This window comes from Staurois parvus, unplaced genomic scaffold (assembly GCF_062004578.1).
Source record: "Staurois parvus isolate SC_StPar_1 unplaced genomic scaffold, SC_StPar_1.0 ptg000091l, whole genome shotgun sequence".
NCBI classification, from domain to species: domain Eukaryota; kingdom Metazoa; phylum Chordata; class Amphibia; order Anura; family Ranidae; genus Staurois; species Staurois parvus.
In genome coordinates, this window is record NW_028317887.1 from 1,876,009 (window position 1) to 1,889,057 (window position 13,049).

Genomic DNA, 13,049 nt, shown 5'->3' on the forward strand with positions numbered 1-13,049 from the left:
AGTAGGAGAAGCTGTACTGTATGCTTTGAGCGGAGCAACAGAGTTACAAAGAAAAAGTAAGCATGTGCTGCTGAAGAAAGGATCTAAAACAAACATGTGCTTTACTCTGCATGGGTAAAGTGTATGTCAGGGAAAAAAAATGTAGTATATCTTTGAAACTTTGCCTGGCCCATGTATTAGCCCTTTAAAAAAACACATCCTTACAGTTTTCTCTTAGCTCCCCTGCAAAGTCCCACAAATACCTTGCAGTAAAATTCACCTAATGCAGCATCTTGTGACAAGGTGGCAACAATGCTGCACTGCTCCTGAATACACAGCAGAGTTGCCACTCATGTAGGCTTGCACTAGAGTGTAAAAAAAAAGTGGGTCATGACTGTCAGCATGGTCACTGCTAATTCACAATCTTGTAGCTTGTCAATCATCACCTGGTCACACTTAGAGATGTCAAATTTCCACAAATTTCTAAGCTATGGGGACATTTTTTTCCCTGTTTTTTCCAGAAAAAAAAATGGAAATTCTGAAAATACCCTCTTGTCAATGAAGGCCCGAGAGGACAGAAACTATCATCGGCTGTATCCCAACTGTAGGAGGAACAAGATGGAGCCCACAAGCAAACTAAACTGGGGCCTATCCCTCTGTACTGCCCCCCTAGTGGCATAAATGCATATTTCTTTTGTCTGAGAAATACATTGAGAAGTATAGTGATTTGAACTGTATTTCTGGATTTGCTTGTCTTCAGCTGAGAGAACGTGCAATAATTTAAGACTTTACATAAAGTCTCAGAAATCCCTCATTAAGGTCTTCATGTAATATAGTTTGCACACCATGTCATCTATATATTATTTAGCATTGTAAAAGAACATGTACTACACTTTTTTTTCAATTTTTCCAGAAAACAAAACAGAAAAAGCTTTGAAAAAAAAAATAGAAGAAAAAAAAAAAATTTCCTCCAATTTTTCTGTTTTTCTTCTGGGCCTTCCCATCTCTAGTAACACCTAAACCAAATTTGCTCAGTTAAGGAAGATAAAATATTATTGCTTACTTTTTGAGGCTTTTGTATGCGTGTGGTACTTTTTTAGACTGTCATTCAGCATTTAATTGTTCTTAGGCTGTAGTACTCTTATTTACACAAGCTACACTAAAAACTAAGCTAGAAGTGGACATAGATTATGTATTACCTAAGTGTTCATGTGAAATAACTATGTAGAACAAATCTGAAATTTATCAGGGCCTTAATCCAAGTTAGGAATGCAGAAAATATTTGTTTTCAGCTGTGATAATGAACTATCAGATGTTTATCAAAAATTTGATGATGAAAACAATGAATAGGAACGTACCTGCCCAGATGAAGCCAACAGGTTAATGACAGTCAGAAGCATCCAGCCTCTGCTGGTCTCCTCACTCTGGTTGATCTCTAGGAACTGGACAATGGCTCGGCTAGCAGCCTCTGCAGTAACAGATGAAAAGTTCAAAGAAATCACTTTGTTTATGTAAGAGTTCCAATTTTGACAGTTAATAGGTTTATGTTATAGCAGTCATTTAGTTTATAATACCGAATATTATTTCAGCACATAAAATTACACATATGGCAGGTATACTGTTTTACACAAAAAAAAACGGTGTATGTTTATCATGGACAACACTTGAACCTCTTTTCCTGACTTTTAGAAATCTATCCTTTGAGACATAGAATGGTAACATGACAATTTCCTTTACATACAATTTACAGAAGGATACTTTTAACAAAGATCAAATATACAAATCATATAAAAATATGCAATATATTTTGTTTGGCTAGAGTAGGGAAAGGTTAGGCCTCTGTCTGATTTTTACTGTTGTCTATGCTCCTACCGGAGATATAAGAAAATAGAACAGAGGGAGAGCTTCTAAGAGTAGCCATATATGCAGTTGTAATAAAGAAAACTGTTCAATCACACCTAGTACTGTGACTGTCAATATTGTGACAGTGTGGCGATCTGTCACCCAGTATTCTCAACAAGGCAGGTTGAGGGGCTCCAGGGTAAATGCTTGATACGGAGGAAAGTGGCTTTTTACTTTCCTCCTTTGTTTGTAAGGTCTGTTTTGGGATCTGGAGCCTGGAGATTTCAAAGAGATCTGGGAGGGATGAAATCTCCAATCCTGGGACCAGGTTTTGGGAATGGCCAGGAGACTGATTGCACAGGTGTGTGCAGGCCTTTTCATAGAGTCAGGACCAGGGTTCTGGGCTCCACCCCGGCAGATAGGATTCAGGAGGGCTCAGCCTGGAATACAGGAGTCAGGAGGGCTCCACCAAGGAGAGGTGGAAGCCAAAAGCGGCAAGGAGCTGCTTGGGAGTAGCTGTGTGCTAGTGGCTAGCTGTGTGCAAGAGCCATTTTTGAAAGAGTCTGCAGGAGACAGACGTAAGCCTGAAGAGGAAGTCCAGTGGAAGATTGTATATATCTGAGAGAGCCAGGAGGCTGAATTTTGTTTATGTGGATGACAGATACCCCTGTGTGGGAAACTTCTGATGTTTTGAACTTTCATGTAAATAAAAGTGGGCTAAAAAGGCCTTAAAAAAGAAAGCGAGTTGCTGTGTGCGTTTAACCAAGCTCTACCATTTGAAGCGAGTTCCCACAATATCCTTACTGGTAGTCAACTAGAAGGCTTTGAATTTGTGCCTAACGGGATATGTTCCCTCACCTCCAAGATAAAATGTTCTCATAATGGGGACAGAGAACGCAAAACATTTTTAATAAAGTGGGCAAGGGTTAGAGTCTGTCAGACCTTTTGTCTGGAATTCCCCGTGAAACAGCAGTGCGCTTCCCGATAGGGATGCACCGAAATTTCGAAACGATTCGGCCGAAAACACCCCCTATCGACCTCTGGCCGATATTAAAAATAGCACAGATGCAGGTGCCGAAAATAACCCTGCCACCTCGCCGCTTCCCGCCACCCCTCGTTGCCATCACCACCCGCCGCTCAGTAGCCTTACCTGAGAAACCATCAAACTATCCCGGCGCTGGGCATAGAGATTAGTGAACGAGAGATGGTCTCCACTCAACTCTATGCCCTTGGAGAACCAGAGCGATGTCACTTCCGGTTCCATCGCCTTGTAAACAAGGCCCTTTTTTAAAGCACTAGATCAATGCTTTACATTGTAGAGGAGAGATGTGGGGTCTTATTGACCCCATATCTGTCTCCATAAAGAGGACCGGTCACTAATTATTTCTATCACAAGGGATGCATGCATTCCTTTTTTTTTTTTTTTTTTAAAGGGACAGTGTAACAAAAAAAAAAAAATGAAATAAATAATAATAAAAAAAGTTTAAAGTGCCCTCGTACCCCCGTGCTTGCATGTAGTGGTGAATACATACATAGGCCACGCCCACATACGTAAAACGGTGTTCAAAACACACATGTGAGGGATCGCCACGAACGTCAGAGCAAGAGCAATAATTCTAGCACTAGAATGCCTCTGTAACTTTGCACTGCTAAGCTGTAGAAATTTTTAAAGCATCACCCCTGGAGATTTGTAAGTACCATAGTTTGGCACCATTCCACGAGCGTGCGCAATTTTAAAGCATGACATGTTGGGTATCAATTTACTTGCCATAACATCCTCTTTGATATTTTGCAAAACAATTGGGGTATATATTTAATCATTAAAGTGTATTTTTTTCCAAAAATATATATTAATTTTTAAAAAATGCCCTTTTTTGGTCTCGGTACCAGAACTTCAATTTTGGTGCACCACTACTTCCTGGTACTGTATGTGTTGGAACTTAGGCACCCTCATACCTTCATGTATGCAGTGTGAGATTTAAGCAGCCCAAAGAAGAGTGATATTTTTTGTTCAACTAGCAGGTTGATAAAAAAAAAAAAAAAGGAAAAAGACTAACTCCCCTCCTCCCCGCCAAGCAATTGCATTCTGACAGCAGGGATGCGTGCATGAATAGATCTGAAGCATGGATGACAGGTAGTTTTAAGAGGTGTGCATGGTATGCCAACTAAAGTAGAAGTGAATCTGCAAGTCAACACAAAAAGTACACCACAAGACCTACAATAAAATGTGACGCACCTGTGGACTTATTAGAAGCTCTCCTTCGAATCTCAGTCACCATCAAGCGTGACACTTGTGTTGTAAACTGTAGAAGGTCTGAGAACTTTTCTGTCATTGTGCTAGGTGGTGCATTTCCAAACACCTAATGACAAAAGAAAATTGTAAATCAAATGCAACAAAACATTGTCAGGGGGGAAAAAAAAAGCACAAATTATACAAGAATAGGATGGTAAAAAACAGAACACAAATTCAAGTTTGACGTACAGAAAAAAAAAAAATGCTCCAAAGGAAAACCTTGCGGTTTTTAAAATTTGATTATCCAGTCTTAACATGCCTTTTTTTAAGATGTGAGAAGACATTATCAAATAGCTTCATTGCACAATTAAAAAAATAAATAAAAATCTACTCTTAAAAAAAGTCCAAACCAATAAGTCTAATCTAAGGAATCATACCAAGTCAATTACAAATAGGTAGATATTGGAACAAATCATTGTGGGGTTGTCTGAAATGATTTTGAAAATGTAGGAAATAGCTAAAACCCAAGTTTTTTTTCTGCCATCTGCACCCAACTGGAGAAGGGGGGGGGGGGGATTCCTTTGTGAAACTGAGGAATCTTTTCAAAGTGAGGGAAATCCCAAGAACAAGTGTCCCCACTGGAAGATTTTTCCTGTATTCCTATTCTGATAACAGCTCAGAATCGTGGCTCTTCCATCACGTCCGGTCCTAGTGACAGCAGTCAGTAAACCTCAGTAGCAGAGACGCAGACCACAATAAAAGCCTGCTGAGTTCTAACCCTCCGTCTCTATTTAAAAGTGAAGAAAGTTTGGTCTTTAAATATACTTTAATAAAACTCACTGGTCATAACATGGATTAGTTTGCTCTTTTATCAGCTAATGTATGCCTGGCTGGACTATAAATGATCAGATTCTTAGAAAATCCTTCCTTCCATTGCAGGGTTAGCTTATTTCTACTCAATCACCAGAGAACACATCACCTGAAAATTTCCAACCGATAAGATAAACTACAAGTATCATCAAATACAACAAACTGTCCATAATAAGACAAAGTCACGCAAAAAAAAATTATTTTACACCATTTAAAGAGGTCGTGCTACTTTGGTCGTTTGTGGTTAACCATTTGCTGTATAAATAGTCAACTAAAATCTGTACGGTGTACGCTTGAAAATAAAGAGATTGTAGAACTACTGCTACAGGGTGGCAGGGCTGCGCAAAATCACATATATACACACATGATTTACATATCCGGGTAGGGGCGTGCGTGCTGCTCTACCCGTGCCGCCATTGGCCCCAGCCGGAGATTCCCAACCAGCACCCAGTGATCGGTCGGGAAAGCGGACGGTGGAGAGACCTGTGTGTAAACAACACAGGTCTCTCTCCTGCCAGCAAGGATATGCTGCTTTGTATTTCTCTGCACAGCAATTGCCCTCTGGAGGGCAATTGGTTAAAGATAGTGTGACAAAGCACCATCACAATATCCTGCACTTACCCTGTTAAAGACAGGCAGCATCATGTAAAGTTTCTCTTCCTGTTCCTTTTGAGTCATGTGTCGGGCAGGATGACAAAGCTCAGTGAAGAGTCGCCTCAGATGCATTAAACCTAGTGCATTGTCCTGTGGGCTGCACTCCTCTTGCCGAGGTCGGCCCATGATCCTCTTCACCATATTCATGGTTGCACTTTTGTCAAAGCACCCCTCTTACCTACAGGGAAAAAAAAAAAAAAAGCTTTACTACAATATTAACAATCACCACTTTGACTGTCATTTCACACAATATAAAGGGTTTTCCTTTTAACAAGTCCAACAGACATGAGCAGAAAAAATACCAATTACTTTTCTCCATGTTATACATTACAGTTCTCATTTTATATATCTGTATTTATGAGAAGGCACCATAAGTAATACAAAAAAATAGACAAGTAGTCAATATTCCAAGTTACAATTCTAGCATCATCAAACTGCTCCCTTTGCTGCTTTAGACTCATCTGTGAATCAATACAACAGGAGTCCCTTCTCTGTATAAAAACACAGTGAGATCCCTCCACAACCCTCTTATGACACCATTGTTTGCATTGCTTAGACAACAAACCTTCTCTGACCGATATAGTCGAATATTATTATTATATCTTCCTAACAGATTATAACAGGTGGTACTGTAAGCAAAATCTGGACTGATATTTTACAGATTTGGAAAAGTCAGGAAAATTTTTCTCTAGGAGTAGCAGATGGAGGAGGATTACCACTTTCAGTGAAAATCCCCTTTACAAGTGCATGCTGGCATAAAGATATGGCAACTGACTTCTGCGTTTGTTTGCCCACCCTTGGTTTATTATTTATGTACAAAAATATAATGGAGAATCACGCATACAACATATCCTGGAGTCTTCAGCTGGCTATACACTGCTGGATTTTTGTACAAATGCTCGTATTAAAAACCTCATCAGTACATTAGATAATGCCATCAGAACCTTTGTGACTGTCGTTCGAAAAGAACTTAAAAAATGTGTTTCTTTTAACATTTGATTTTTAAATGAAGAAAATTTCTTGAACAAAAAACACATTCACAGATTTTTTTTTTTTCCCCCAGAAAGTTTCCATATTGCTCCTTTGATTTTTTCCTCACTATGATCAAAAATGATCTTCGATTTGACCCTATTAACCATTAGAAAATCAAATGAACATTCTGAAATCACATTTTTTTATTTTTTTTTTAGACACACGCAGAGGTGTTGGTATATTCCCGGATTATTTTTTACCATTATTGTTACCATCAAGTAACCCATTCAGTAAGTCTTCAGAAGCTAAAGTTATTCTGCAAAGAAGATGACGTACTGTATACTTATCTTTTTGGTGGCTCAGGTCTTGAAACTGCTCTTTGTTGCAGATTCCTAGGGTGGATTTACTGAAGGCAAATAGGCTGTGCACTTTGCAAGTGCAGTTGCACTCTGCAAATGCAGTTACTTCAGAGCTTAGTAAATAAAATGAAGATTCACTTTGCAAAGAATACGAAATCATGTGCTTGCAAAAAAACCCAAAAAACAAAAAAAAGCCTTTTTGTTTGCGCATGATTGGAAGATGGAAGTCAGCAGAGCTCCCCTCATTTACTAAGCTCTGGAGAAACTGTACTTACAGAGTGCAACTGCATTTCCAAAGTGCACAGTCTATTAGACTGTAAGTCCACCAATACAACTGCCTCTACCCAATACTTCTGGGAGTGTTGGATATCTGGTCCTTAGTTGCTCATGGTGATTCTTCTCACTGGCTGCTACATTACTACATGACATGGGAGCCAGCAGGAGGAACTATAGATCAGTGGGGGACCAGCGATCTGACTCTGGTATCCAGAAGTGTTGGACAGCAGAAGCAGAGAACTGCAACGCAGCAGAGCTCTAAGACATAGGATGCCAGAAAGGCAAATATCCTTTGTTGATTTTTATACAGGTCGTCTTTGTTTTACATCCATGGATTTGATAACAGGGTCACTTTAATGTTCAGGCATTACCCAAATTTACCCCCAAATTCCTATCCACGCTAGTGCATATTACAACATTATAATTCTGTTATCTTTCTTCTGTAGCAAAAACCAGCTTTTAGTACTCCATACTGTGCATGGTAGCCAATCCACTTCTAACTTCAGCTTTGACAAAAAAAAAACAAAAACAGGAAGTTGATTGGTTTCTATGCAGGCCTGCACCAGAGTTTGCACTCTCCCATTTTAGTAAATCAACTCCAAAGTGTAGTACTCCATAGCAACCAAATACAGCTCAAGTAAAATTTGGAATGTATTATGTTGGGTTGCTGTGAATGCTGAAAAGTCCCCATTGATCTGTTTTATTGAACAAGCCTGTATAAAAGTGTAAAGATTTACTTTCCCAATTTTAAAGTGTTGGCACATACATATTACCCATCTCACAAAAACAGACAATAGTAAGAGCATTTGTCTCCAGAGAGGAAATGACCTGTCACTATTTAAATGAAATACATTTTTATGATATTTGCCTCTGGCATTTTCAGTGTCTACAGTAATGTCTCTTTATTATATCACAGCCAGGCACATCAAGCAGAGAGTAACAAAGTCCAGTACCATGTTAGAAAAATTGTAAATGTACAAGACACTCAAAAGTACTGCCCCCACCTGCCATTAAAGTACATCCAAATACAAACTGCTCCTTCTAGAATGTGATTTGAAGTGTTTGGCATTATGGCAATCACACGCATGTTTAAAAAAAAAAAAAAAAAAAGTATGGCCACAGCTATTTTGGCCCAATTTCTCCTATGGATCAAAATTAGTCCAGCTCATTCTGTTTGTTTTTCTGCTAAAGCCCACTGCCCATATGGCCGGGATCCACACAGAAGCCTGACTAGCAGCTGGCTCAGGATCTCAGCATGATGCCGAGAGCCTGAGCCAGCCGTATGTGCCCCCTCCACAGCTCGGCGCACTAGAGAGTGCTGGAGGGGCAGAGCAGAGAGCTGGTGACTGATAGTCATCAGCTCTCTGCAGACTGAAGACTGAAAACTGAGAGATCAGCTTCACTTTAGGGTCTATGCACACTGGGCTTAAACGCCTGTTCCCTTGGCAGTGAAAAATGATCATATAGAGCAGGGCTTGAAAAAGCCGCTCGCCCAATGCGAGGAGAAATTCCTCTGTGGCGAGCGGTGAGCACAGATGAAGCATGGAGCGACTGCACCTGCACTCCAAGCCTCATTGTGAAGCAGAGTTCCGGCTTACAACTTCCGGCTTCTGTGGCACCACCGCCGAGGGGACAGGTGCAGGAGAGGTCCGCTCTCCTCCGCTGAGAGGAGATACCCTCTCCACCGCCACGGGGGACTCGGGTGGACAGTAAGTACTGTATACAACATGTCCTATCACAATAATGGAGTACAGGGGAGCTGGGACATACATTACTGAGTAATGTATATCTCAGCTCCCCTGTACTCCATTACAGTGATAGGACATGTATACAGTAATCATTACTGTATACACGTCATATCGCTATAATGGAGTACAGGGGAGCTGGGATATACATTACTGTATACATGTCATATCACTATAATGGAGTACAGGGGAGCTGGGATATATATTACTGTATACATGTCATATCACTATAATGGAGTACAGGGGAGCTGGGATATACATACTGTATACATGTCATATCGCTATAATGGAGTACAGGGGAGCTGGGATATACATTACTGTATACATGTCATATCACTATAATGGAGTACAGGGGAGCTGGGATATATATTACTGTATACATGTCATATCACTATAATGGAGTACAGGGGAGCTGGGATATACATACTGTATACATGTCATATCACTATAATGGAGTACAGGGGAGCTGGGATATACATTACTGTATACATGTCATATCGCTATAATGGAGTACAGGGGAGCGTACGGGGGAGCTGGGATATACATACTGTATACATGTCATATCACTATAATGGAGTACAGGGAAGCTGGGATATACATTACTGTATACATGTCATATCGCTATAATGGAGTACAGGGGAGCGTACGGGGGAGCTGGGATATACATACTGTATACATGTGATATCACTATAATGGAGTACAGGGGAGCTGGGATATACATTACTGTATACATGTCATATCACTATAATGGAGTACAGGGGAGCTGGGATATACATTACTGTGTACAGTTTTATATTTTAGACTATTTATTCTAAAGTAAAATGTAATTTCATAAGCTTTAAGGGGGCGTGATTGGGGGCAGACCTGGGCAAGGTTGGGTGGGGCAACTGGTGGAGAGTAAGTTTTGTGACCGGCTAGTAGGTCTGGACTCGAAATTTTAACCCCTGATATAGAGTGTTTTGGTACAGGCGTTTAGCGATTTTTTTTTTGTGCCAGAAAACTTCTCAAAAACGCAAACCCAAATGGTTTTCATATGGCTCTAAACGCTGAGTGTAAAATATGCCTCCAAAAAGTCCTAATGTGCACATAGGATAACATTGAGGTGCTTCTACAGACAAAAAACAAAAACTCCTGTAGAAGCAGCATGTAAGCCCAATGTGTATGGACCCTCACAAAGAATACCCAATTGCATGCAGAGTCAGCAGAGCTCCCCCTCATTTATTAAGCTCTGGAGCAACTGTACCTGCAAAGTTCTCTGTCTATTTACCTTTAGTAAATCATCCCTAATGGGATGGACTGGCTATGTTCACAGTATTCCATTTTCCCTTTTATCTGGAGTGTACCTTTAATGCCCACCTAAATTTGTTCTCAGCAATACTTAACAAGAGAGCAGATGCCGCTAAAATAATGTCACTTTTCACAAGGCCTTCTGCTACACCAAAAAGAAACAGATAACATCAGAGCATGCTGAGCGCCCCTCAGCATGCCTACACAAACTAAATTATGTTGTCACATCTAATAAATCTCAGGAATGAACTCCAGGCCACTGTTCAAAGTAAAAACTCTTGGGTTTCTTTCTTGTTAAACTTAAAAGCTGAATGCAATTGTGCCAGTGTGTGAACCAAATATCATTTTATCTTGAAGAACCATGATTGCGCTTTGATTTTAGATATTTTGCGTGTCTGTGATCAGTAAAAAGCTTGCAATGCTGAACGGCCTAATTTCTGAACTTCGCTGATTAAAATAAAAACTGACAAATGAAAAATATCCACACAAACAGCAATATCTAGCTCATTTGACAATACAAACAGCATTTGTATATCAAACTATATAGAGGGAACAAGTTGTATTAAGTAGCAGGTACAAAAGACATTTATGTCCAGCTAGTTCTCCACTGCTTTTCAATGGGCAGCCTATAAGAAAGCAATGAACGACAAAAGAAAATTGGTTACTGAAAAAGGGCTGGTTTACTCAAAAAGGAGAGCAGCAGTTATGGCAGAATAAATAAAACGGTCCATACACTGTATCGGATCCCTCCCGCCTGACATCCTTTGATTGAAAAATCAAAGAAGTCAAGCGGAAAATTGCCAGCTGAACAGCGACTGCAATCAGTCAGATACAGCTGCTGGTTAGGTATTCTTTAATACCTGCTCAGTGGTAATTACACTATATCTACTACAATATTTATATCTACTACCTGTCCTAGATTAAAGATAAAAGCAGACCTGTACAAAGTTTTGTGTATGCATAAATGAGTGGTCACTAAAAGGTCACTATATGCTGTAAAGTTTAAAGTGATATTAAACCCTCTTTTTTTTAACACTTTCAGCAGCTGATTTAATCACTTACCGAGTAGGCAGCTTCTTTACCTTTCCTGTTTCAGGGTGGCTCTTTTCTCTTGCAGCATTCTATGGAGTCACCCTTGCATGCAGGGACTAGGGTTGTGTCTCCCTACACTGTGTCATTCTATAGCAGGGAATTTTCCTTTTAACAAAATACAGTATCATTTTTCTCCGTACCTGGGATATACCAACATTTACAACAGGTACAACGAATGTGACTTGCATTACATACTACATGTCCAATCCACCAGAGACCCCAATTTTTTTCGTATTAGCAATTTATGTTACTACACTACAGGTATCAATACCTTCTACCAAATTTTGCATTTGTGTCAACACCAGGGGCGGACTGACAACTCATGGGGACCCCGGGCAATAGGGGATCATGGGGCCCCTGTGTCATTGCCCAAACTCAAAAAAGCCTATGAAAAAGGTACCAGGGGCATCTCATGGGGCCCCCTACTGACCCCGGGCCCTCGGGCAGTGCCTGAGTTTCCAAATGGTCAGTCCACCCCTGGTCAACACCCTTCCTCTCCACTTCATTCAGAGGCGGCTTTGCATTCATTCAGAAATTGTGCTTTGGAAGTACACCTATGGTATTATTTATCTGTGAATTGGTAATGTAAACTTTAAAAACTAAAAATCTAAAAAAAAAAAAAAAAGCTGTAAACAAAATAGAACTAAAAGACAATTTTGTCCCATTTTCAATAGAGTAAGGCAAAATTATAACCCCTATCCATTTTTTTTTCATTTGGGGCCCACTGGGGAGATTTCCCTTTACTTCTCATCTCACAACCAAAAGCGGAAGTGTGAGGAAATCCCCGATTGTGACCAGGGTTACCAGAACTAATGTAACCTTTGGCATATTTCCCCTTTATTCCTGTTCTGGAGAAAATCTAAACTCCCTTTACTTCCTGTCTCACAGCCAAAATTGGAAGTGAGAGGATCCCCCTCTCAAGTGAGGAAATCCCTTGTTGTCACCAGGGTTACCAGAACTCATGTACCCATTGGAAGATTTCCCCTCTATTCCTGTTCTGGTGACAATCTAAATTCTTTTCGTTTTTTCACGTTAACTCTTGGTATTAACCATGACAAATAGAAAAACACACTAATGGGGGGGCACAGACCGCAATAAAAACCTGACAGGGGTTGTGATCTCTCCCCACTATTAAAAAGTGTATCAAAAAGGTTCGCCTTTAGCTAGACTTTAATGTAGCTTTCAGCAAATCGTAAAAAAAATGCTTTTACAAAATGTGCACTTTATTGTAAAACATCAGAAAAACAAATCTAGGTACAAAAGACATGACCGGTCACACTCTGCCGCTTTTGATGACAAACTGAAGAAAAAAGCATGTTGTTCTCACTAAAAGTACACAATCAGAAAAGGCAAGGTACATCCCTGAACGTTGAAAGAAACTAACATTTTAGCACACTGTTCCAAAAAAGTATACACCAATTGTAGATCAGAAACAAAAAGGATATCATGCCGCTCTTTTTATACACATCAAAAAGAGAAGAATGGAACATGTTAAAAGCATATAGTTCAACCCATAAGCCCAGAAAGATGAAAGTTAGTTTTAGATTCCATGAGTCTTCTAAGAAACTTTTCCTGGTAATCAAAGATACGAGGATCACTTTATCCTTTTCTCAGCCAGCATAATGCTCTTGTACCTTTTCTCCCAGTCAGAAGGGTAGAGCATGAGTAAATATTCAACTGCAGAACACATCAAGTACAACAGAAGTCCATTCAGTTATTAATTACTATTTGTTACTGTAC

General features: G+C 39.9%; 1 protein-coding gene across 6 annotated transcripts in view; it reads right to left on the minus strand.

The window, feature by feature from the left end:
- The window catches only part of WDFY3 (WD repeat and FYVE domain containing 3), a 363,148-nt gene that overhangs the window by 245,943 nt on the left and 104,156 nt on the right, over positions 1-13,049 (minus strand). For all 6 annotated transcript variants that reach the window (XM_089670537.1, XM_089670536.1, XM_089670541.1 and 3 more), the window contains 3 exons: positions 5,546-5,756; positions 4,058-4,181; positions 1,338-1,447 (listed from right to left, as the gene is read on the minus strand). In XM_089670537.1, the coding sequence (XP_089526663.1) occupies positions 1,338-1,447; positions 4,058-4,181; positions 5,546-5,725 (414 nt within the window). In that variant the 5' untranslated portion in view covers positions 5,726-5,756. The remainder of the gene's footprint in view (positions 1-1,337; positions 1,448-4,057; positions 4,182-5,545; positions 5,757-13,049) is intronic.